The 23,531-nt window shown below is 49.8% G+C and overlaps 2 protein-coding genes across 3 annotated transcripts; one reads left to right on the forward strand and one right to left on the reverse strand.

Annotated features, from left to right (window-relative positions):
• Positions 1-3,766: 3,766 nt before the first annotated feature.
• Positions 3,767-4,627, reverse strand: PSMB11 (proteasome subunit beta 11). The gene has a single exon (XM_027570349.1). The coding sequence runs from the start codon at positions 4,625-4,627 to the stop codon at positions 3,767-3,769; it is 861 nt and encodes a 286-aa protein (XP_027426150.1).
• Positions 4,628-9,594: 4,967 nt separating this feature from the next.
• On the forward strand, positions 9,595-16,734 carry PSMB5 (proteasome 20S subunit beta 5). Of its 2 annotated transcripts, none has more exons than XM_027571923.1 (3): positions 9,595-9,736; positions 10,872-11,178; positions 16,235-16,732. In XM_027571923.1, exons 2-3 carry the CDS (start codon positions 10,983-10,985, stop codon positions 16,519-16,521), a joined length of 483 nt encoding a protein of 160 aa, XP_027427724.1. In that variant the 5' UTR covers positions 9,595-9,736; positions 10,872-10,982; the 3' UTR covers positions 16,522-16,732. The 2 variants fall into 2 exon arrangements, with proteins under 2 accessions (XP_027427724.1, XP_027427723.1); XM_027571922.1 differs by lacking the exon at positions 9,595-9,736 and adding an exon at positions 9,855-10,128 and having other exon boundaries at positions 16,235-16,734.
• Positions 16,735-23,531: the final 6,797 nt, after the last annotated feature.

Below are 23,531 nucleotides of genomic sequence, written 5' to 3' on the forward strand. Positions count from 1 at the left end.
GGGGAGGCAGCTGGGGAAGGGGAAAAAGGGAGGAAGGGGAGGGGCCTCCATCTCTAATTTCATAATAAACAAACACTTTATTTTCTAAAGCTGGAGCCCTGTTTCCCGTTCTGCATGCAGGTTTCTATACAGAGCTTCCCTGTGCCAAAGGGCAGGAGCAGAGGCCTGACCCAACCCTGCTGGCTCCTTTCTTCTTTGGGGGCGGAGGTGGGGGGCAGTCCACTCAAGTCCCTCTAGCCCGAGGAAGGTTTGGGTTGTTTCCATTCAGGGAGTAAGTACCCCCACTGCCAACTCTCCTGTTCCTTGTTGGTCTCAAAATGTCTAAGGGAATTAAGGGGGATTGGCCAGAGGGGAGGATGGCAAGGAGAAGTGGGGGTGAGAGCTCCTGAGAAGAGAGGGGAAGAGATAAAAGAGTAAGAAGAGAAGAGGAGTTTCAGACTAGGAAAAAACTGTGGCTGCGGGGCAGCAGAGGGAGCAAGCCGGTCCCCCCGGGGCCTGCGGTGCCAGGTGGGGAGGGTGGGCCAGGGTGAGACGGCATAGTCACGTTGATTCTGGGCCCAGTGCTGCCGCCTTTAATTCTCCCCAGGCCTGGTCTTACTATCCATGGAACACAAAGGAGGAGGGAGAGGGACCAGGGAGGCAAGCTCTCCAGGGGCCCAGGGGCCGAATCAAAGTCAACTGGGGTGGGAGCTGAACAGAGAGCCGTCATTTCTCAGTGTGCACTCCCTGAGCAGAGAAGGGAGGTCCTAACTCCAGGCAGGGCTCCTGGTGAGAGGAGATGATGGGTCAGGACAGAGCCTCCTGACGCTCCCCTCCAAGTGTGAGGTGTTGGCCATCCAGGGGAGCTACTCCAATGGGAAGATGCCTTCTCTCACACCTTCCATGCCTGCTTGGTTAGGGCAACCAGGTGGCGGGAGAACAGGACCCTTGCCCCGGGGCTGGACTTGTCCTTTACTCTGTGAAGGATGGAACCGAAGCCCTGACTGGTGGAAGGCCTGTGCAAGAGCAGGCTTGCTGTCCCCCAAAGGAGACGATTAGGAGCCAACACCGCAAGCGTGGTGTCAGGACAGGGTTTTCCAGTTCAGGGCAGGATGGGCAAGCTCTCTGCCCCTCTGGTCTCACCCCAATATCTGCATCAAGCCTTCGGGCCTAAGTGGAGACATGGGAGGGACTGACCCATGGGCCACCCCCAGGTGGTGAGGTGTGCTCAGAAGTGGGATGCGGCCTTTACCTGCTCTCCCAGCCCTTCCAGCCCTCCCTTTCCGCTTCCTGAGGTCCGCCCCGACTCTAGTAAACTTGGAGGGAAACACAGGGCATAGGGAAACAGGCCTGTCAGCAAGACCCCTAGGCTTATCTCTGGTCTCAAATACCTCATCATCTCGAAGGACAGAACCTATCAAAGGGAGTGAAGAGGGGCAGGACCGTGAAAGGAAAGGAAAAGGGAGAGAAGGGGCAAGGTGACAGGAGAAGGAGGGCTCCCTTCCTATTCTGCCCTGTATGTGGGTTCAGTCCTCCTTCCCCCATTTATGGGGAGGGGAAGGGGGCAGAGCATCGCAGGGGAGTGAGCTGTGGGCACTTTTGGAGCCTGGGACTGGGCTCAGGTAGCAACCCCAGGCTTGCACGCACCCACACGTGCATACCCACCTTTTCTCATTCCTGGGGCTTTAGGATCTGGGGTGTGAAGATGCAGAAGTGGGGAACAAATGAGCTCTGCCCCCACTTCCTCTCTGCTTTGGACCATTTTTGCAAAATAAGTGACAAGGCCTGGCTTTCTCTCTGAAGAGGGGCTGCTCTCCTTATCCAGGTGTTAACCCTTTCTCTTCCAGCCTCTTTCCTGTCTCTGTACACAGGAACTGCACGTGCATCATCTAGCACACTCACATACACACATCTCTACTGGGTCACTCACTTAACACCAGGACACAGATCCACAAATTTCTCTGCACTTGGGGATGCACCCTCTTATGCCTGAGTCCATCACATACTTGAACCCTGGGCAAAAGCTTTCCTCCTGTGCTCCTCCAGGACTAGGCTGGCCCCCGGGGGGGTCCCTGAGCTCTGCTTATCATTCCCAGAGCCCCGCACCTTCTCCCCATAGGCTGAAGAGTGGACAGGGGGTGAAGGGTTGCTGTTGAGGCCACCAACTGGATTCCAGGACGCTGACTGGAATGCTAGCCCTCCTGTAAGAGGCAGCGTTCTGCTGCTCCCCCCACCCCTTTCCTCCCTCTGCCTCCACTGCTTTCCTTCCTGAGATTCCCTGCCTTTCCTCCCTCCTCCCTGATTATGCCCTGAAGGCCAGAGCCTGGGGGTCTCCTCTGTCCCAGCCGGCTCCAGCCTGGAGGAATTCTTAGCAGGAAGTGCAATGTTGAGGCTTGGGGCTCAGAGCTGGGCTGCAGGCTGAGAGGAGGGGTGTCCAGGATGGAGGAAAGGGGGCTGCGAATCTTGGGACTGGAAGCTCTGCAGGAGTGGGATTAGAGGAGGAAGGTTCAGGAACCTTTCTTCCGGTCAGTCCCGGAAGGTCAGTCCCCTCGGTTGACTGTGCTTTCCACCCACCCCCCTTCAACTTTGCCTGGGGAGGGGCAGGGCAGGGAAGGTGGCCCTCCTGGAACTTGGCTTACGGGGGAGCTGGAGGAGGGGCAGGAGGGGCGGGAGAGATGTGCTAGCCCGACAGTTCCCACTGGCACAGCCACCTCCCTCCTTTCTTCATTCCCCAGGGGGAGTGACAGGAAGGAAAGGCTGGAAAGAAGGCAAAGGGAATTAAGGAGGAAGGGGAAAGAGGGAAAGAAGTCTGGCCACAGCAGTGACTGAGTTCCCAGCGGGCTGCGGCCCTGGCTCCAGGTCCTGGAGGGGGGAGTGGGGGTGACCGCCCTCCAGGCCCTCGGGCTCCTCTGCCCACCGGGCAGGGGTTTGGCCCAGCTACTTCCTCCCCCACCTCCCTCCCAGATGCCTGCAGGGCCTTCAGCAGAGAAGGAAGGCAAGGAAGAGGGCCTGGGAGGACAGAGTTGGGCTGAAGGAGCAGAGCTCTGGAGCCGAAGACCCGGGTCCCAGCCTCATCTCTGCCACTTACTCTGCGACCCCGGGCGAGTCACATAACCCTTTGAACCTGTTTCCTCTTCCGTAAAGTGAGGATAATCATTACCTCAGAGTTACCACGAGAAGGGCATTCAGAAGGAGTAGTGATTGTAGTCCTTAGAGTCCCTCGGGGGCAGGGGAGGGGGCCGAGGGGAGAGCAGCTGGGAGAAGCCCCTCACCACCACAGGGTCCACGCTGCCCTGCCCGCCCCCCCTCAGCCTGGGCACTCTGGGCCACTCGGCCCTCCTTACTCCACTCCCTGCTAGCCCCCTCACCAAGGTGACACAGTGACAAAGACTGAAGCTGAGATGAGCACAGGAATGGGAGGCAAAGGGAGCGGGGGATCGGGTGGGAAAAAGCGGCGAAGGGGGTGGTGAGAAAGAGGGTCTAGCACCTAGCCCCGTGTCTGGCATGCAGTAGGCACGCCCCGGAGGATTCGCTGAGAGGAGAACTTGGGGGTGGGAAGTTGGCTGGACCAATCCATCAGGCAACCAGAGGAACATGTTGGACAGAGCCATCAATAGCACTGGGAGGCAGAAAGGGATGAAGACGTGGAACAAACAGAGCTGGGGACCCCTGGGGGCTGGAGCCAGATGCCCTGAGGCTGCTCCCACCACCTCCCCAACCCCGTGCCCATCCTCCCACCCCAATCCCTTGGCCTAAGCAACCCCCCCCCCCCAAGTCCTGCCGCTTCTCACAGCATCTCAGTCTCCGCGGGCATTCTGGAGTCTCTGTGCAGGGTGACTGGCTCAGGCTGGTCCCAGCGGGCCTCCTCCTCCTCCTCCTTCCCTGGCTCCGGAAGCTTCTGCAGTTCCGAGTACAGCACATAGGCATCGTTGCGGGACACATACTCCCATCCGTTCTCCCGCACGTGGAAAAGGTCTACAGAACCCCCGGAGTAGGCATCGCGGTGGGTGGCGTGGGCCACGGCGCAGCGAGCCAGGGCGTAGGCTTCCTGGGGGCTCATGTCGTAGCGGTAGCCACGGTCCAGCACGCCGTAGGCATAGGGAGATCCAGAGCCCACTGAGAAGATGTTCCCTTGCAGGCGGGTGCCGTCACTGTAGACATAGAAGAGGGCAGGGCCCGAGCGGTCCCAGCCACACAGCGCGGTGGCCACGCACAGATCCAGCCCCCGGTAGCAGGACATCATGGCCGACAGGAGTTTGGCGGCACCGGCCACGCTGGGCAGCTGACCGTCCCTCAGTGCCCGCAGCCGCAGCTCCCGCCGCAGCACACGGTACCAGGCGGCACAGTCCGCCGACGTGCCGGAGGTGGTGCCCACGAGGTGCTGGTGCACGGGGATGATCTTGCATGAGGCCGGACACTGCACATAGTTGCCACAGGAGGACCGTGTGTCGGCGGCAGCGATCACTCCGTGCCGGAATCGGAAGGCCAACGTGGTGGTGCCATGCGCCAGCCTGGGGCCGTGGATCCGCAGGAAGGTTTGAGGGTCCCAGCCTGGGGGCATGGCCCAGCCACCCGCCCGAGGCAGGTGAGGCGATGATGGTCCCTGGGTGCCGGGGGCCTGCCACTTGCACACATCCTGCAGAGCCATCCCTGGGGCTGAGTGATGGCTGGAAGGAACAAGGTCAGGGTTTTGTGGGCTGGAGCCAGGTGGGGGAAGAGAGAGACGCTAAAGAGAAGCTGGGCTACAGCCAGAACCCCCACGCCCCATGGAGGGGCACGGAAGGGCATGCAATCTATGGCTTCACTTCTGCCTACCCCCAAATCAGGCTTTGGGACTGGCTCTGAGGAGGAGCCTCCTCCTCCTCCTCAGAGGATTGCTGAGGGGAGACAGGAGGAGGCCAGTGAAGTCGCCACTGCTGGGAAGACGCTGCTCGTGACACACCTGAGCGTCACCCAAGGAGTCTCCCGTCTATCAACCTCCAAGCACCTGGAGTGGGGCGGGGGCTGGGGTAACTTCAAAGGAAAGGAGGCATGAGTGGAAGGAGCACAGCTGGGTCCCTCTTGTTTCTCTTGTGGGGGGCATGGGGCATGCAAAGACAAATGAGGCTCTGTCCCGGCCCTGCAAGAGCTCCCAGCCTAGGAGGAGGTAAAGACAAGTCAGGGCTCTAATGCCATCAGAATGGAATGCTGTGAGGGGCACCTGGCTGGCTCAGTTGGTAAAGCATGTGACTCTTGATCTCAGGGTTATGAGTTCGAGTCCCATGTTGAGCACAGAGCTTACTTTTTTTTTTTAAGATTTTATTTACTTATATGACAGAGAGAGACACAGCAAGAGAGGGAACACAAGCAGGGGGAGTGGGAGAGGGAGAAGCAGGCTACCGCCGAGCAGGGAGCCCGATGCGGGGCTCGATCCCAAGACCCCGGGATCATGACCTGAGCCAAAGGCAGATGCTTAATGACTGAGCCGCCCAGGCGCCCCTAGAGCTTACTTTAAAAAAAAAAATAAAGGGGCACCTGGGTAGCTCAGTCGGCTGCAAGTCCAACTCTTGATTCTCCTCTGCTTTGGAGGTGCATATGAACTTCCATCTGCATGAAGACAGCATTCCTGACAGTTCTCTGGCAGTATAGCTTCTCTGTGGGAAAGTTCTGAGGATGTAGCTGAAAGTATCTAATGGCCTTCCCTCTTCCGGTCCCCCTTCTGCCCAGTAGTTCACAAGAGCAAGAGAGTTGTTTGTAGTTCCAAGACAAGAGAAACAACTGACCTTGTCCCCATAAGGCTGAGTCTAAGTCTTAGACCAGCCAGGGATGGGCAAGAGATGGGATTAGTAGACCCTGACAGCTGGCCCTTCAGAAAGACGAAGTAGATTGAGGCAGAGTGACAAGCTGCAACTACTTCTGGCACCATCTGGAGTATATTTTACCAAACACTGCAGCTCAAAGGGGTGCTGTGGAAATGGGTTTAGTAAAAGAAACAGACCCACACACAAGGGAAAGAGCCTGGACCCCCCAGACACCATGATGGCGGGGTTATAGAGTCAGTACTAAGGGCAAGTGCAAATATGTCATGAGAAGACTGGAGAAACCAGGAGGTCACACTCAAGTCCAACCAGTTTTTCTCCTTTCTTTTGCACAGGACCACATGGGACTCTTACTGGAGAGGTAAGTATGTCTCCTGTTTTTAAAGATTAAAGCCTTAGCTGCTGTATATATGGATGGATTGTCACCTCCTTAGGTCAAGCCATTCTCAAGTCAGATCTGGACAGTTGAATGGCCTTCTAACTGGCCACCCTCCTGTCTCCCCTCTACTCTTATCCTCCACACTGACATGTTTTCCTAAGGTATCACTCAAGTCCTGTGTCTTCTCTACTAAGAAACCTTGAAGGGCTGCAAGATCAAACCCAAACCACCTTCTCTTCCCCAGGCTGGCATTCTTAAATGGGACCCACTATAGACCCATCCTGATCCATCTACCACAACCTCTTTTCACACCATTCCTAACACATCTCATACCTCCCCTTCATCTATTTTTTCACCTATTTTTTAAAGATTTTATTTTTTTTAAAGATTTTATTTATTTATTTGAGAGAGAGAATGAGATAGAGAGCATGAGAGGGGGGAGGGTCAGAGGGAGAAGCAGACTCCCCGCCCAGCAGGGAGCCCGATGTGGGGCTCGATCCCCGGACTCCAGGATCATGACCTGAGCCGAAGGCAGTCGCTTGACCAGCTGAGCCACCCAGGTGCCCTAAAGATTTTATTTTTTAAAACATTATTTATTTATTTATTTATTTGAGAGAGAGAGAGTGAGCACGAGTGGGCGGGTAGGGCAGTGGGAGAGAGAGAAGCAGACTCCCCGCTGAGCAGGGAGCCCGACTCGGGGCTCCATCCCAGGACCCAGGATCATGACCCAAGCTGAAGGCAACAGACTGAGCCACCCAGGTGCCTAATATTTTATTATTTATTTATTTATTTTTAAGATTTTATTTATTTATTTATTTATTTATTTATTTGACAGAGAGAGACACAGCGAGAGAGGGAACACGAGCAGGGGGAGTCAGAGAGGGAGAAGCAGGCTTCCCGCCGAGCAGAGAGCCCGATGTGGGGCTCAATCCCAGGACTCCAGGATCATGACCTGAGCCGAAGGCAGACGCTTAACGACTGAGCCACCCAGGCGCCCCTAAGATTTTATTTTTAAATAATCTCTACACCCAATGTGGGGTTCGAACTTACAGTCCCAAGATCAAGAACCACACTCTACCAGCCAGGCGCCCCTCTCCTTCATCTATTTTAATCCTATCCTTCAAAGCCTGGCTTGAGTACCATCTATGCTGAAAATCCTCCCCAGGTGTGGTCTGAGAGAGGAGAGGCTGTTGGTTTGAGGAACAATGGGACCCTAGTGGTATTTAGGGAAATGAATCCACACTTCCTTAGCAAGGCCTTCCTGGTCTCCCCACCTCACCCCAAGCTATGTTGATCTCCTCTTTCACCTCTCAACTACAACAATTATCATGTTTTTCTTCCCCAAGCCCACTTTATTGAGATAAAATTGACACATGACATTGTGTAAGTTTAAGGTGTACAGTGTGATGATTTGATACATGCATATATTGCAAAATGTTTACCACAATAAGGTTAGTTAACACTTCTTTCACTTTACATAATTAACCATTTTTGTGGTGGTGGTGTTGAGAACATTTAAAATCTACTCTCTTAGCAACTTTCAAGTATGCAATACAGTTCAGCATCATTAACTATAATCACAGTGCTGTACATTAGATTCCCAGAATTTATTCTTCTTATAACTGGAAGTATGTATGTACCATTTGACCACCATCTCCCCATTTCCCCTACTCCACAATTCCTGGATAACTACCAATCCACTCTCAGTTTCTATGGAGTTTGGCTTTGTTAGATTCCACCTATAAGTGATATCATACAGTATTTGTCTTTCTCTGTTTGACATATATCTCTATATGTAGATACAGATAGCTAGAGATAGTGACAGGTGATATACATATCTATCTATCTATCTATCTATCTATCTATCTATCTATCTATCTATCTAGAGAACTAATATAAGGTAAGTTGAGAACAGATTATGGTAGGCCTTGAATGCCATGCTGAGGAGCTGAATTTTACAGAACATTTTTAAGCGGGTAAAAGATAAGATTAAGAGGGTGTTTTAGGAAAATCAATCTGGTACTGTGCAAAATGAATTAGAGAGTACAGTTTGGGCCCAGAAAATCAGGAGACTATTTCAGTAATTCAGGGGTAAGGAAATAATAAGAAGCCAAAGGTGGTATCAGTTGCAATCAAAAAGAATGTGAGAAGCATTGTAGAGGAAGAATCAACAGGACTTGGCAACTTACTGAATGTGATGGAAAGGAAGGCGAGTTGTTGAAGATGGCCAGAGCTTCAAGCCTCTGCAACTGGAAGAATATGTTGCCATTCTCTCATGTATTCACTTGGCAAGCATTTACTAAGCATACAGTGGGCACAGAGATGAGTAGTAGAGAAATACCTGTCTTTAGAAGCTCACAATCAAGTACACTTACAGCCAGGTAAAATGTGAAAGTGTCTTAAGAGAGGTACAAATGCTATTAGTTTCAGTGTGAACGAACCACAGAGAAGAGTCAGAAGGAGGACAAGTTGCAATGCAGGGGGTACTGCGAAATAATACCTGCTCTATAAACAGACACACTCTGCATTTTCCACACCAAGTGTGAGACGCAGATAAAGATCTTCTGCTTCATTACATTCTGATAGTTGGGCTTGGAAAGGGTTGCCAAATTTCAGCATTAAAAATACAACATATGCAGAGTCTTCTGGGGAAGAGGAGGGGCTGAGTTGGGCCTCAGAGGGAAGTGGAATTTAGATATTGACGGATATTGCTGCTGGAATCCAACAAGGAAGGCCAGACACTGACTTCATAGAACCATAAAGGAGGCAACATTTCATACGTTTGCCCACTTCCTTGTTTGTTATGGGTCCCAAAAGGGTTGAAAAATGAAGGTGGGTGGAGAGAGGGAGAGACAATGATATACACCACATTCCTGTATTAATAAAGAGCTTGTCTTAGCAAGCTTAAGTTAGAGAACCTCTTGGTACATCTTTATGGAGTGTCAACCCTCCTCCAGGCTCTAAGATGGTAAATGACTATTGACTCAGTTATTCGGAGCTGAATTGAGAATCTAGTTTGTGGATTAACTGAGTCCCATACGTTTCCTTCTTTATTTTTCTGCCTTTTGGGCAATACATTACTTATTAGAATTTCCACCACAGGGTGGGAGTAAAGAGAATATTAAATCTTAAAAATTGGTTACGTTACAGAATTTGGGTAGTGTGGCGATTAATGCTATCAAACAAGAGGTATAGCACTTTTATATTTACCACAAACTACTGGGGTTTAACTAACTTCACAGGAAAATGGCCTCAGAGTACATCATTACTTTACCCAGTATTACAGGGTGCCCTTAAACAAAATGGCAATTTCACTCGCGTTAATAGGATGCTAACGCCGCACAGATGTAAAGTATTGCTTGGACACCCGACAGGGGCGGGCACGACTTAGTGCTGAGGGTTCTGAAAGGATTTTCAACTAGTCACGCCCTTCTCAAAGATGGCCGGCTTCACTTCCCTTACGCAACACGGACGTTTCCAATCGCTTCGTAAGAATTGGAGGTGAATTTAATTCAGTACTGCTTGCCTGACTAAAGTCAGGATGACAACAACATCCTTTTAAATTTTAGAGGAATCTAAGGTATTTATTTTTTCTCCCTCGGTGAAAACGGTCCCTGGCGTTTGGCTCTTGCTTTTGGAGGCGTGGCTGCCAGTAGTTAAAATGGCTCCTCCTTGGGCTAGCTTTAATAGGAAGTGAAGCTGTGACGGCGAGGCGTTGCCCGGCTGCTCTCTGGTAGGCCTTCTCGCAGCGAGTTCCTTGTGCCCTTATTAGACATGGCGCTGGCCAGCGTGTTGGAGAGGCCGCTACCGGTGAACGGGCTCGGGTTTTTCGGACTCGGGGGTCGCGCGGATCTGCTGCACCTGGGTCCAGGGAGTCCCAGCGATGGGCTGAGCCTGGCCGCGCCCAAGTGGGGTGTCGCGGAGGAGCCCAGAATCGAAATGCTTCATGGAACCACCACCCTGGCCTTCAAGGTGCGGACCTAACCGCCGCGCCGGGCTGAGCCCCGCGCGCCCGCGCCCTTCCCTGCCTTCCCGGCCTTCCGGATGGACCGGAGCCCGCGGAGGCCGCGACCACGGAGCCTAGTGGGAGCCTCGGGCCTGTCCGCCCGACCCCGGTGGTTTCGCTGTCTCATTGCCCCGAGGGGCCTCTCTTCTCGGTCTAGCCGTAGGACCGTGGGGCTGAGGTTAAGGGGGAGAAGAAACTCGAGGCTGCTTGGGTTGATTCCTAGGCAACCCCCAGGTGGCTCCGGTCCAGGAAAGGGGAGGCCTCAAAGCAATGAATATTGGCAGAGGAAAGGATGTTTAACCATTAACTAAAGGTTATAGAAACCGGGTCCCCATTAGGCGAGGGTAACTGAAAAGCTATGTCTTTTGAGGGGAAGGATGGTGGGAGGGAACACTGTAGTAGGAGCCAGACAACTGGGATTCCTGATCCAGCTTTGCAATAACTAGCTTTACGATCTTGGGCAGGTCATTCGATCTCAGTGAACCCGTTTCCTGATCTATAAAGTGAAAAATTGAAGTTAATACTGGTCACACCCATGTCGAGGGATCAGTGTGAAGCTTAGTTGATATCAGTATGTGAAAGCATTTTGTGAAGTGTAAAGGACAGAGAAAGAGATGTTCTGGTTTTCCACTGATGCAAAAAGAAATGTCAAGGAGATGTTTCTGTGGTCTGATGTGGCCTGCTTTGTGTTTTCCTCTGATCTTAACAGTTTCAACATGGAGTCATTGTTGCAGCGGACTCTCGGGCCACAGCTGGTGCCTATATAGCCTCCCAGACAGTAAAGAAGGTGATAGAGATCAATCCCTACCTGCTGGGCACCATGGCTGGGGGTGCAGCGGACTGCAGCTTCTGGGAGCGGCTGTTGGCTCGGCAATGTCGCATCTATGAGCTTCGAAACAAGGAACGCATCTCGGTAGCAGCTGCCTCCAAGCTGCTTGCCAACATGGTGTATCAGTATAAAGGCATGGGGCTGTCCATGGGCACCATGATCTGTGGCTGGGATAAGAGAGGCCCTGGTGAGTTATGTTGCAACCACATGGTTTTTGGGCTGGCATTACAGAGAGGAAGGGTTGGATGAACAGGTGAAGGAAAGGTCTTTGTGTCAGTGCTGAGGATGTGTTGATTAGGTTCTCTGCCCTTTCTTTTTGTTCAAGGAAGGCACCACAGCGTAGGGGAGGGCATGGAGCTTAGACTAGCTGTGTCATTGACTACCCCATGTGACCTTACTTTGGCTGCTCATTTTCCCAGTGACTTTCATCATCTGTTAGGTTGGTTAAATGAAGTAATACACATAAAGCATGTAGTGTCTGGCACATAATGTTTCTCCTCTTCTCTCTCGCATAAAATGATAAGACCTACAAAGAGTGTATTTGAAAATTAAATTGGATAATAGACATAAAAACTCCAGTCAGGGCATTCTAATAAAAATATAATGGTGAGCCACACGTGTAATTTAAAATTGTCTAATAGAGGGGCGCCTGGGTGGCACAGTCGTTAAGTGTCTGCCTTCGGCTCAGGTCATGATCCCAGGGTCCTGGGATCGAGCCCCGCATCGGGCTCCCTGCTCCGTAGGAAGCCTGCTTCTCCCTCTCCCTCTCCCCCTGCTTGTGTTCCCTCTCTAGCTGTGTCTCTCTCTGTCAAATAAATAAATAAAATCTTTAAAAAATAAATAATAAATACATAAATACATAAATAAATAAAATTGTCTAATAGAGGGGCACCTGGCTGGTCAGTCAGTGGAACATGTAACTCCTGATCTCAGGGTGGTGAGTTCAAGCTCCACATTGGGTGTAGAGGTTACTTAAAAAAAATAATAATAATAACAATTTTTTTTTTAAGATTTTATTAGAGAGAGAGCGTGAATGAGCATGAGCGGGGGGAGGAGCAGAAGGAGAGGGAGAAGCAGATTCCCCACTGAGCAGGGAGCCCGATGTGGGGCTCGATCCCCAGACTCCAGGATCATGACCTGAGCCGAAGGCAGACGCTTAACTGACTGAGCCACCCAGGCGCCCCAATAACAATTTTTTAGAATTGTCTAGTGGACATATTTAAAAAGTAAAAAGATGGGGACATTGTAATGATTCATTTAATACAGAATACCTAAAATAATACCATTTTGGCATGTGCCTTAGCCCCATTTCAAGTGCTCAATGCCACATGTTGCAAGTGGCCTCTGTACTGGACAGTGAAACTCTAATATACAGGAAGTCAGTCATTTCTCTTCCTTTTTTCCTTTAGGGAGTCTTTGGCCTAGAAGGGGCCTTTAGGGCTCATCCTTTTCTTGCTTGATAGATTCACCCTAGGACCCTAGGTCCCGTTCTGTCATCTCTGAAAATAAATTCCTTAGTCTTTTTCTAGTATATAAAAACCTTGCCAGGAAGTTCAACCTTGTATCTAATGTCAGTTCCTTTTCAACCAGTTGTGGTTTTTTGTTTTTTTTTTTTAAGTTTTATTCACTTAAGTAATCTCTACATCCAACGTGGGGCTCTAACTCACCACCCTGAGATCAAGAGTTGCACACTCCACAGACTGAGCCAGCCTGGCATCTCAGCTTTTCAACCAGTTTTGGATGTCTCTTTATCAAGTTGGAATACAGCTAGTCACTTTCTGTATAATATTCCCCCTCCATGCTTGAGTAGTTATTATTCCCTTTTGTTTTTGCTTCATTCATTCACCTGCTTACTGAATGCCTAGTTTTCTTCTGTCGAACAACTAACTGCAGGATACCCAGCACTTTTCCACTTGCTTTGGAGACTCTCAGTTCACTACTCAGTGGAGATTGAGAAGATTAAAAAATGGATGTGAGAGGAGCGTAGCTTGTTACTTGGGAAATTGAGACGCTTTTTTGGGGAAAATGTAAAAGAACAGCTCCATACATTTCATGCGGCCCAGGGAAGCATTTTGGAGATGTTGCTTTGTACCCTTAGCTGATGGAAGCGGTGTACGAGAGTATAGATGCTGGCTAGCAAGGAAAACCCGAGAAGCTAGAGCATAACCTAAATGGCGCCTTCTCAGGAACCTTCCTGACAGCCCGTCCCATTTAGGATGAGTCAGCCCCTTACCTCAAAAAGCAGATGACTGAAAAAGGATCACAGGTTACTTAATATGAGGCTAAATGAGATGAATGCCATTTGTAAAAGAACTGATATGATGCTGAGGGAGTTTTGAGGAAGAAGGGATTATTTCTGATGGGAGGAATTAGGACGACTTCATGGATAAGTGGCAGTTGTCCAGGATGTGCAAATGAGAGAAAGGAAGCGTGGTGACCAAAGGGGGGGGGGGACGAAGCGTGCGCTTTGGGGGGAATAACTGAAAGCCCAGTTTGTTTGTTTGTTTAAAATATTTGAGGGAGGAAGAGGGCACGTGCACACAAGTGGCGGAGCGGCAGGCAGAAGGAGAAGCAGGCTCCCTGCTCAGCGGGAGGGACTGTGGGACTTGATCATGTGGAACTTGATCCCAGGACCTTGGGATCATGACCTGAGCTGAAGGCAGATGCTTAACTGACTGAGCCACCCGGGCGCCCCCGAAAGCCCAGTTTAATCAGAACTAAGGTTGTATGAAGAGGAGTAGTGATCCATAGAGCTGGAGACCTAAACTGGAACCAGGTAGTGAGTTCGCTAGGCACGGTAGTGGTGATGGGACTGGGGAGGGGCTCGTTTGTGGTAGACATTGGAATCCTTGAACCTGAAAACTGGTAAGCATTTGGTTCTCAACTGCCTTGCTTAGAATCACCTAGAGAACTTAAAACACAAGTCCCATACTTGTTCTCCACCCCAGACCAACTGAAAAAGAATACCTGGGGTAAGTCCTGGGCATCTTTTTTAAAAGCTTTTAGGTGATTCTGATGTACAGTGAGAGTAGAAGATTAACGATCCCATTGGCAGGCAAAATCTGAGAACACAGGAGGCAGTGTGGGCTGGTGGAGCACGAGAGAGATGAGTTTGGTTGGTAATGGAGAGCCACTGAAAGTATTTGAGGATAGGAGGTTTGAATCTGAACTTGGTCACAAAGGCATCCTGTTGGGAAGGTCCAGCAGGCAGTTGGAATTGATAAAAATTTTCATCTATGCTAAAAATTAGCTAACTTCTTCATAAAGGGCCAAATAGTAAATAATGGAGGATTGCAGGCCATATGGTCTTTGTCTCAACTACCTAACTCTCCTGCTTTAGCACAAAAGCAGTCATAGACAATATGTACACAAATGGGTATGGCTGTGTTCCAGTAAAACTTTGTTTACAAAAACAGGCAGTTGGCTTGGCCAACCCCTGATCTATTACCAGCACTGTCCAATGGAAATAAAATGTGAGCCGTATGTGTAATTTTAAATTTTATAGTAGCCACGTTTTAAAAATTGAAGATAAAGGAAGGGAAATTAATGTATATTTTATTTTGGAGTGCCTGGGTGATGCAGTCAATTAGGCATCTGACTCTTGGTTTCAGTTCAGGTGGGATCTCAGGGTTGCACTCAGCATGGAGTCTGCTTAGGATTCTCTCTCTGTCCCTCCACCCTGTGTGCGTACACACTCGCGCACGTGCACTCTCTCCATCTAAATCTTAAAAAATAAATAAAATAAATCTTAATAATAATATATTTTGTAGATCCAGAATGTTATCATTTCAGCATGTGGTGCCAGCTTCGTTTCAAATGCTCAGTGGTCACACATGGCTAGTGGTTCCCGTATTGGACAGGGAGGTCTTTGCGATATGATTTGGAACTGTAGGCTCTCTCCCTACTGCATGATGTATGTCTTGTCCCCTAGATAGCCTAAACTTTGAGGGCTAGGATTGTTTTCTTTTTTTTTTTTTTAAAGATTTTATTTATTTATTCATGAGAGAGAGAGAAGCAGAGGGAGAAGCAGGCTCCCAAGGAGCAGGGAGCCCGATGCGGGACTCGATCCCAGGACCCTGGGATCATGACCTGAGCCGAAGGCAGACGCTTAACCATCTGAGCCACCCAGGCGCCCTGTTTTCTTTTTTTTTTTAAGATTTTATTTATTTGGGACAGAGCATGAGGTGGGGGTGTAGAGGGAGAGGGAGAAGCAGACTCCCCGCTGAGCGGGGAGCCCAACACGGAGCGAGGTCCCAAGACCCTGGGATCATGACCTGAGTGGAGGGCAGAGGCTTAACTGACTCAGCCACCCACGTGCCCCAGGGCTAGGATTGTTTTAAACATTATCTTCCACAGTGCCTGAAATTCTATGCTGGAAACCTCTAAGTCACAGGATTGAGCTCGAATCAGGCTCCTTGCTCAGCAGGGAGTCTGCTTCTCCCTCTGCCCCTCCCCCTGCTTGTGCTTGTGCTCTCTCTCTCTCTGTGTCAAATAAATAAAAACCTTAAAAAAAAAAAAGAAACCTAAGTCCTTTGGATTATACTTGTTTTTTGGTTATACAGCGAGGACAAGAAAGCAGTTATGATGTAAGGTGAGATGAGGTGGTATGTTGTAGAATCCAGGAGTCTTTTTAAAAAAATTTTTTTTTTTTAAGATTTTATTTATTTATTTGAGAGAGAGAATGAGAGATAGAAAGCACGAGAAGGAAGAGGGTCAGAGGGAGAAGCAGACTCCCTGCTGAGCAGGGAGCCCGATGCGGGACTCGATCCCGGGACTCCAGGATCATGACCTGAGCCGAAGGCAGTCGCTTAACCAACTGAGCCACCCAGGCGCCCTAGAATCCAGGAGTCTTAATATTTAATTTGATTCCTTCAGCTATTTTTTTAATAGATTCTATTTATTTGACAGAGAGAGAGCACAAGCAGGGGGAGTGGCAGGCAGAGGGAGAGGGAGAAGCATGCTCTCCACTGAGTAGGGAGCCTAATGTGGATTTCAGTCCCAGGACCCCAGGATCGTGACCTGAGTGGAAGGCAGACACTTAACTGACTGAGCCACCCAGGTGCCCCCAGCTGTTTTTTTGTTTTTTTTGTTTTTTTTAAGTAATTTAATAGAAGTACTATTTTCTTGTATATCTGTTGGTCTTCCCTGGGTTTCAAGAGGGATGGAGAACTCTTCTTGGAGAATGAATTATATGTCAGAAGTGATGGTCATTTTTTCCCTGCTAACCTCACCTCTCTTTCCAGGCCTCTACTATGTGGACAGTGAAGGAAACCGGATCTCGGGGGCCACCTTCTCTGTAGGTTCTGGCTCTGTGTATGCTTATGGGGTCATGGATCGGGGTTACTCCTATGACCTAGAGGTGGAACAGGCCTATGATCTGGCCCGTCGAGCCATCTACCAAGCCACCTATAGAGATGCCTACTCAGGAGGTGCAGTCAACCTCTACCATGTCCGGGAGGATGGCTGGATCCGAGTCTCCAGTGACAATGTAGCTGATCTACATGACAAATATAGTGGCTCTACCCCTTGAAAGAGGGTGGATGTGGCTGCTTGCATTTCATGGGGGGACTGTTGCTGGTAATGTGGATCTAGCTCCCTATCCTCTAGTGGAAGGGTCCTCAATTGTATTGATAATTTTTTTAAGCTCTGGTGCCGTTGACCTCTATGTGTTACTAGTTGTTAATGACCTGCCACAGCGGTGATTTTACTTTCTTGGATGTTAACATTACACTACTCGACCTCAGCCTGTGTTGTGTCTTTTGTCCACACTGTTCCTTCTCCAAGCACTTTACAGCCAAATAAGCCAGGACAGTGGGAGGGCACTGACTGTAATTACAGGAAACAGTGATGTGAAGACATTGTCTAGTGAATACATTAGCATCCCCACTCAAGAAGCTAATAACAAAGGAGAAGGAGAGAGAGGCAGGGAGGAGGGAGAGACTCCCCGATTCTGTTTGCAAAGAGATGAAAAGTTGATGAGGTGGAAAGATGCACAGGGCCGAATGAGGAGGAGCTGCAGAGGGAGGAGCTCTCCCCCCTGCTGTGGGGGAGGGGAGGCCAGTGCTGCGCGCAGAGCAGAAAGGTGAAGAGGGTGAATCTTGAACCTTAAACCAATTGGGAAGGGAAGGTTTGGACCCTGGGAAAGAGGACAAAGAGGTGGGCGTGAAGGAGGTAGTGACCCCAGCTCGGCGATCCCTGGCCTTTTGGCTCTCCGGTGTGTGCATGTGTGGGGGACAGAGCGGTTGATGGTGGGCTCACAGCCTCCTGGACAGGAAGCAGCACAGAATTGTCACCGGCACGTGTGGGTGGGGAAGAGGCCCTGCTGAGAGCAGAGCGATGGTTGATTTATCGCACCCAGCACTAAGGGGGTTCCCAAGCTACGGTGGCAGCAGACGGCAAGGCCTTCTGTTAAAGAGAAGACCTAAGCATAGGGCAGGTAGAAGAGGTTGATGGGAGAAACCTTTAAAAAAATGGGAGGGGCGCCTGGGTGGCTCAGTCGTTGAGCGTCTGCCTTCGGCTCAGGGCATGATCCCAGGGTCCTGGGATCGAGCCCTGCATCGGGCTCCCTGCTCGGCGGGGAACCTGCTTCTCCCTCTCCCACTCTCCCTGCTTGTGTTCCTGCTCTCCCTGTGTCTCTCTCTGTCAAATAAATAAATAAAATCTTAAAAAAATAAAATAAATGGGAGAGGAGGCTATAAACAGTACTGCTTTGTTTTTAGTGAGCGAGAAGGGACGAAGTGGCTGGTGAGGGTGACAACCCAGCATCCTAGTTTGAGGCTGAGGGGTTTGAGAAGTTGAGGGGGTAAGGCCTCCTCTCCCCTGGGCTGCGGATACCTTCCCTTCCCCCTCAGCCTCCTTCAGTCGTGTATTGATTGATGAGGGCTGTCGGCCAGGAACTGATCGAGGCTTGTTAATTGCATTTGTCAAATGCAGGGAAATTGGGAATTAGTGAGATTGGAGCAGGGAGTTTGGAAAACAAATGACTCTGGTGCCTGAGGAGATTCATTTTGCTGGAAAGTGCCTCAGGAGCCCCTGGAATCAGGGAGCTGCCAGGGCCAGGGCTAGCCGGGACCTGGGCCTCCTCTCCATGAGAGGCGGGCAGGAGCCACCAGCCAGTGGTTAGCTGTGTTCTCAGGTACAGTGGTCCTCTCAGGACGCTGGTTGGCAGACCTTTGTTACAAATTAGAACTTTAGGGGCACCTGGCTGGCTCAGTGGGTGAAACATGCGACTCTTGATCTGGGGATCATCAGTTTGAATCCCACGTTGAGCATAAAGCTTACGTTAAAAAAATCAGAACCTTGAAAAAAAAAAGAACTCTTGAGAGAAATTCTAACACCTGAGAGAAATCAAATCAGGTTGAAATAGAGTTGGGGGGGCGCCTGGGTGGCTCAGTTAGTTAAGCAACTGCCTTTGGCTCAGGTCATGATCCTGGAGTCCTGGGATCTGCATCGGGCTCCCTGCTCAGCAGGGAGTCTGCTTCTCCCTCTGACCCTCCCCCCTCTCATGCTCTCTCTATCTCATTCTCTCTCTTAAATAAATAAATAAAATCTTTAAAAAAAAAAAGAAATAGAGTTGGGGGCTCCAGAGCCTCCACCACTGAGCCTCCTCCTCCATGGAGCCACGGCCCACAGCACCACCTCCCTGCCTCCACAGACCTTTATATATACACACTCCCTGGTACTCCTTGGAACCCAAAGGAACACAGTTTGAAAATTACTGTCCTGGGAAATAACCTTGAGGGTGGAAGAGAGTTGAAGATTGGAATTCTTTTACGTGAATGAGCCTAGGACTCCTTAGCCCATGAAAGAAAATTAAGTCTGGAGAGAAGAGATGGGTCTCGAAGCAGTTCTCCCCTTGCCCGGTTTCCGGCTCACACCTGGCTTTGGCAGAGGTCTAGCTGTTTAACGTAAGTACCTATTCTGCACTGGCTGAGGCCTTACGAACATTCAGGCAAGAAAATGCACAACCGTCAGTCCCATGTTCTGTTCTACATATACCCGTTTCTCTTCCTTCCTGGATCTTGGATAAAAGAAAGAATGGAAGAGATCGATGTGTGGTAGGTTTTCTGGAGAGAAGGTAGAGCAGAGGTAGAGGAAAACTGCAAGTGTCTAGGCCCAGTTGTGGGCAGTTGTGGCTTCTTGCTGCTGAGTGCTGGTGGGGAGCTGGCTTTGCAGGGATGTTGTATGTCTCCGCTGCGTCGGGATGATGGATGCCACACAGCACTGGAGAGATTCTGTCGAGTGGAGTGGACCAGTTCAGGGACTCCCATCAGATTCATTTCCCAGTGCAGTCCTCTTGACAAAGGATGATGGAAAAGAAATTGCCTTAAATAGCTGGAAGATTAATTTCTCTCGGCAGTTCCCAGGCGTCCACGGGACAGGGCTCTTCAAGTGATGTCTGACAATTTCTTCTCCTTCTACAGATAGCTCGGTGACACCAAAATCTGACTCCTCAGGGTAGGTAATGGGACTAATCTGATTAAAGAGAGAGCAGACACTCCTCGAGGCCTTGGGCTTTCTCTTGCTAGCAGGGAATGCTGTGGGGTAGAAGGCAGACGAGCCTTATAGCGTCTCTACACCAGGCAAGAGAGGGCTGTGGGGATGGGTGGGTAGAATGTTCAGGAGGGAAAGGGAAAAGGTAGGCAAGGACATGGGGGGAGGGGGAGGAAAGGCACAATGAAAGGAAATCAGGGACCTGAGCATAATAGTTACTGAGTGTTCCCTCTTTAGGCAAAACCGGAAGGTCAATGTCTCTTGATACCCTCCTCAGCTCGCAAATGAGAAAACTGTCAAAGCCATTTGGGGAGTGGAAGGTTACATCCTTTGAGGGAAAATAAAACAACTGATTTATGCTGGTCCATGGATTCCATGTAGTCTGTTAGGGGAGAGGAGCAAATGTGGGATGAAAAGGGAGTAAGGTAAAAAAAAAAAAAATGTGGAGAGAAACAAGGGGGAGCGGTTCCCGTGTCAGGCGGTGAGGAGGAGGATTGGGTCAGTGAAGGAGTTACATGAGCATATCTGATCTGGTGAGTACAGTTAGGGTTTTTTATATGGTTATTTGTGTTTCTCTAGAAGAGCCCCTCCTGCCCGGGCTATAGCAGGGGATGAGGTACTTTGAAACTGACCAGCAGCAGTGACCTCAGGACATGATTAAGTGCTTTATGATTAAAATATGCATATATTGCAACCAAGCGACTCTGCTGTTTTTTGTTTCTTGTTTGTTTTCAAAATCCTAGTTTCCCTTCAGGAAGCCAGAATCATATCAGGAAAGCTTTAATTACAGGAGGCAAGAGGAGAGAGCACACACAGCATCAGAACTGCTCTGACTAGCAGCTGCCTGACCCCGGCCGGCCCTCCTTCCCCAACCCCTCCCTCCAGTCCACCAACCGTCCACTTTCCTGCAGCATTCCCCAGGCCTGGCCTCTGAGCCAAGCTCTTGCTTCCAGGGCCTATGCCCCACTGAAGCATTTCAATAAAAACCATTTCTAAAATGTCCTGTTCGCAGTTGTTAGTGGGTCAGGCAGAAGAAATTCTACCCACGTCAGCTTCTTGAGTTTATTTAACCCAACTCATTTCTCCCTGAAGCTTTTGCCTCTGAGTGAGGTGCCAAGCCTAACTTGGTACTTAACCCTTTGTAATCCAGACTCCGCTGTCGTCAACCATGACTATCCACCCTAGTTTATTTGAAGGGAAATAAGACACCATGGGTTCCACCTCTTCTGATGCCTCCTCTCCGGCCCCCACCCCATCTGCTCAGGCTGCCTGCCCCTTCTCTCTATTCTCCCTCTGCTCGATTCCATGTTTTCTCTCTGCTCTCTCACTTTGTAAAAAATTCTCTTTACTTGCCTCCCCCAGAATTTAAATAAAAACCAATCAATCAATAAACCAAGTGCTGCGGTGGACTTTAATGTAACGAGAAAAGGTTATCACTAGCTGCGGGGTACCCAAAGCGCTGGTACTGCAGAGGGAAACACAGATGGAATGAGAGAATGGGAGCTAGAGAGAACCAGAGACAAATGAGAGAAGCAGGAAAGCAAGTCCTGGGCAGCAAGAGTGAGAGTGAGCAAAGTAGAGAGGGAGCTGGGGACATGGCAGGAAGGATGGCAGGAGACAGTGATGGGCAGAGTGGCACTGTGGAAAGGGAAGGAGGGGCGGGGAGGAAAGGAGACTCCAAAGGACAGTGATCAAGAGAGTGGGCAGAGAAACGGGGAGGAAGGAAGCGGCTAGAAGCTAATGCACAATGAAACATGTCCCCCTGGAGACAGATAATTTCTCCAGCCATACATAACGAACACGCGCCCCTCTGTGTGTTGCCCCTGTACTGTCATAGTCACTTACGTTCCACAAGAATCTCTCCATGTGTCCCCTGCTTGTGCGAGGTTGGGAAGAAGGTTTGAGCCCTCAGAACCACCTTCTTAACCCAGCCAGGCCAACGACAGGAAAATAGAACTCTGTCTCACAAGAGGAGCTGGGTCACAGATTCAGTACCTTTTACCTTTTTACTTTCAGGTTCGTGAAGAGACCCTCTCTCCCCTCTCGGCTCCGTATCCCCGGCCACGCCCATCACACAGGCGTAACTCATCCCATTTCTTTCTGTAATGCCCACAGGTCAGGGCCAAGGCTGTTCAAGTGGAGAGAGGAAGGCCACAAAATCCCAGAAAGACAGGAATAGCGGGTGCTCCCAGTGGGAAGGAAATAAGCAGTTCCAAGGAGGAATGTGTGCAAACCAGAAGGGACCAAAGTCAAGGGGATATTTTTGCAACTACTGCAGCTCTTTTCCCAGCTTAGCCTCAATGCCACCGTTGTCCCAAGGACATTCATATGTTCGAAGCTTCCCCATGCATACAGTTTCACACAATACCTAGGCTCTTGCATGGTAGCTCATCTCCAGTGGTGATGTGCGGTGATGGGTGGTGGTGTCTGGTGTACTCACTCCAGTGAGTACCAGGGTTCTGTGGGAGGGCTCATAATCACCCTGTGTCTCTTGAGTCCTGAGGCTGCACCCCCAGCCTAATCTCTAGAAAGAAAGCAGTGGAACATTTTAAACCAAAACAACAGATGAAGCACAGTCCCATAGTAGCCCCCAAAGAAGCAAAATGTGCAGAAAGGTGGCTCAGCCTGGAGTCAATAGAGCCTGAATGTGGTCCGTGGGTAGGGGTAGCAGTGTTCCCCAACTCATGTAAACAGTCAATGGCACGTGGCCCATTGGAGAGCGTCTCAGTTAGGGTCTCTGGTTATTTTGTGATCTATCTTCCTTTTTAGTCAAACACTTACTATGCTCTACATTTGTTTGTTCCTATATGTCTAGCACAGTGCAGGCTACTCAGTAGAGATAATATAATACATGTATTTAATGAGTAAATGAATGAATGGACTTCACTATGTGTGAATACACCAGTGATTCTTTCTACCCTTCTCGGAACTGTGACTCCCGGGAGTTGTTGAATTTCAAGATGCTCTTTGCTGCCTTTTTGTTTGTTTTTAAAGATTTTATTTATGTATTTGTCAGAGAGAGAGCACAAGCAGGACGAGAGGCAGGGAGAGGGAGAAGCAGGCTCCTGATATGGCACTTGATCCCAGAACCCTGAGATCATGACTTGAGCCGAAGGCAGATGCCCAGATGCTTAACTGACTGAGCCACCCAGGTGTCCCTGCTCTTTTTTCTTTTTTTTTTTTTTGCTGCTCTTAAGCATACTTTGAAACATATATTAATTTTTTTTAAAGATTTTATTTATTTGACAGAGACACAGTGAGAAAGGGAACACAAGCAGGGGGAGTGGAGGGGGAGAAGCAGGCTTCCAGCTGCGCAGGGAACCCAATGTGGGGCTCCATCCCAGAGCTCTGGGATCATGACCTGAGCGGAAGGCAGACGCTTAACGACTGAGCCACCCACGCACCCCTAAATAAAATCATTTTTAAAAATTTATATATGTTTAGGGGCGCCTGGGTGGCTCAGTCGTTAAGCGTCTGCCTTCCGCTCAGGTCATGATCCCAGGGTCCTGGGATCGAGCCCCACGTCGGGCTCCTTGCTCTGTGGGAAGCCTGCTTCTCCCTCTCCCACTCCCCCTGCTTGTGTTCCCTTTCTTGCTGTGTCTTTCTCTGTCAAATAAATGAATAAAATTTAAAAAAAAAGATTTTATTTACTTGAGAGAGAGAGAGAGCGGAGGGGGAGGGGCAGGAGAGGGAGAGAGAGAATCTCAAGGAGACTCCTCACTGAGCACGGAACCCGACTCAGAGCCCGAGACGGGGGCTCCATCTCATCATGACCTCAGCCAAAACCAAGAGTCAGATGCTTAACCGACTGAGCCACCCAGGCGCCCCTAATTTTTTAAATTAAGACAAAATTGAGAAGTTTTTAAAAATGTTATGCCACCCCTGCTTATAAAAATGAAGACAACTAGGTGTCATAAAAAGCAGTTTTTATTTTATTTTTAAGTAATCTCTACACCCAACATGGGGCTTGAACTCACAACCCCTAGATCAAGAGTTGCAGGCTCTACTGACTGAACCAGCCAGGAGCCCCATAAAAAGCAGGTTTAA

Source organism: Zalophus californianus, chromosome 6 (assembly GCF_009762305.2).
Source record: "Zalophus californianus isolate mZalCal1 chromosome 6, mZalCal1.pri.v2, whole genome shotgun sequence".
Taxonomy (NCBI): Eukaryota; Metazoa; Chordata; class Mammalia; order Carnivora; family Otariidae; genus Zalophus; species Zalophus californianus.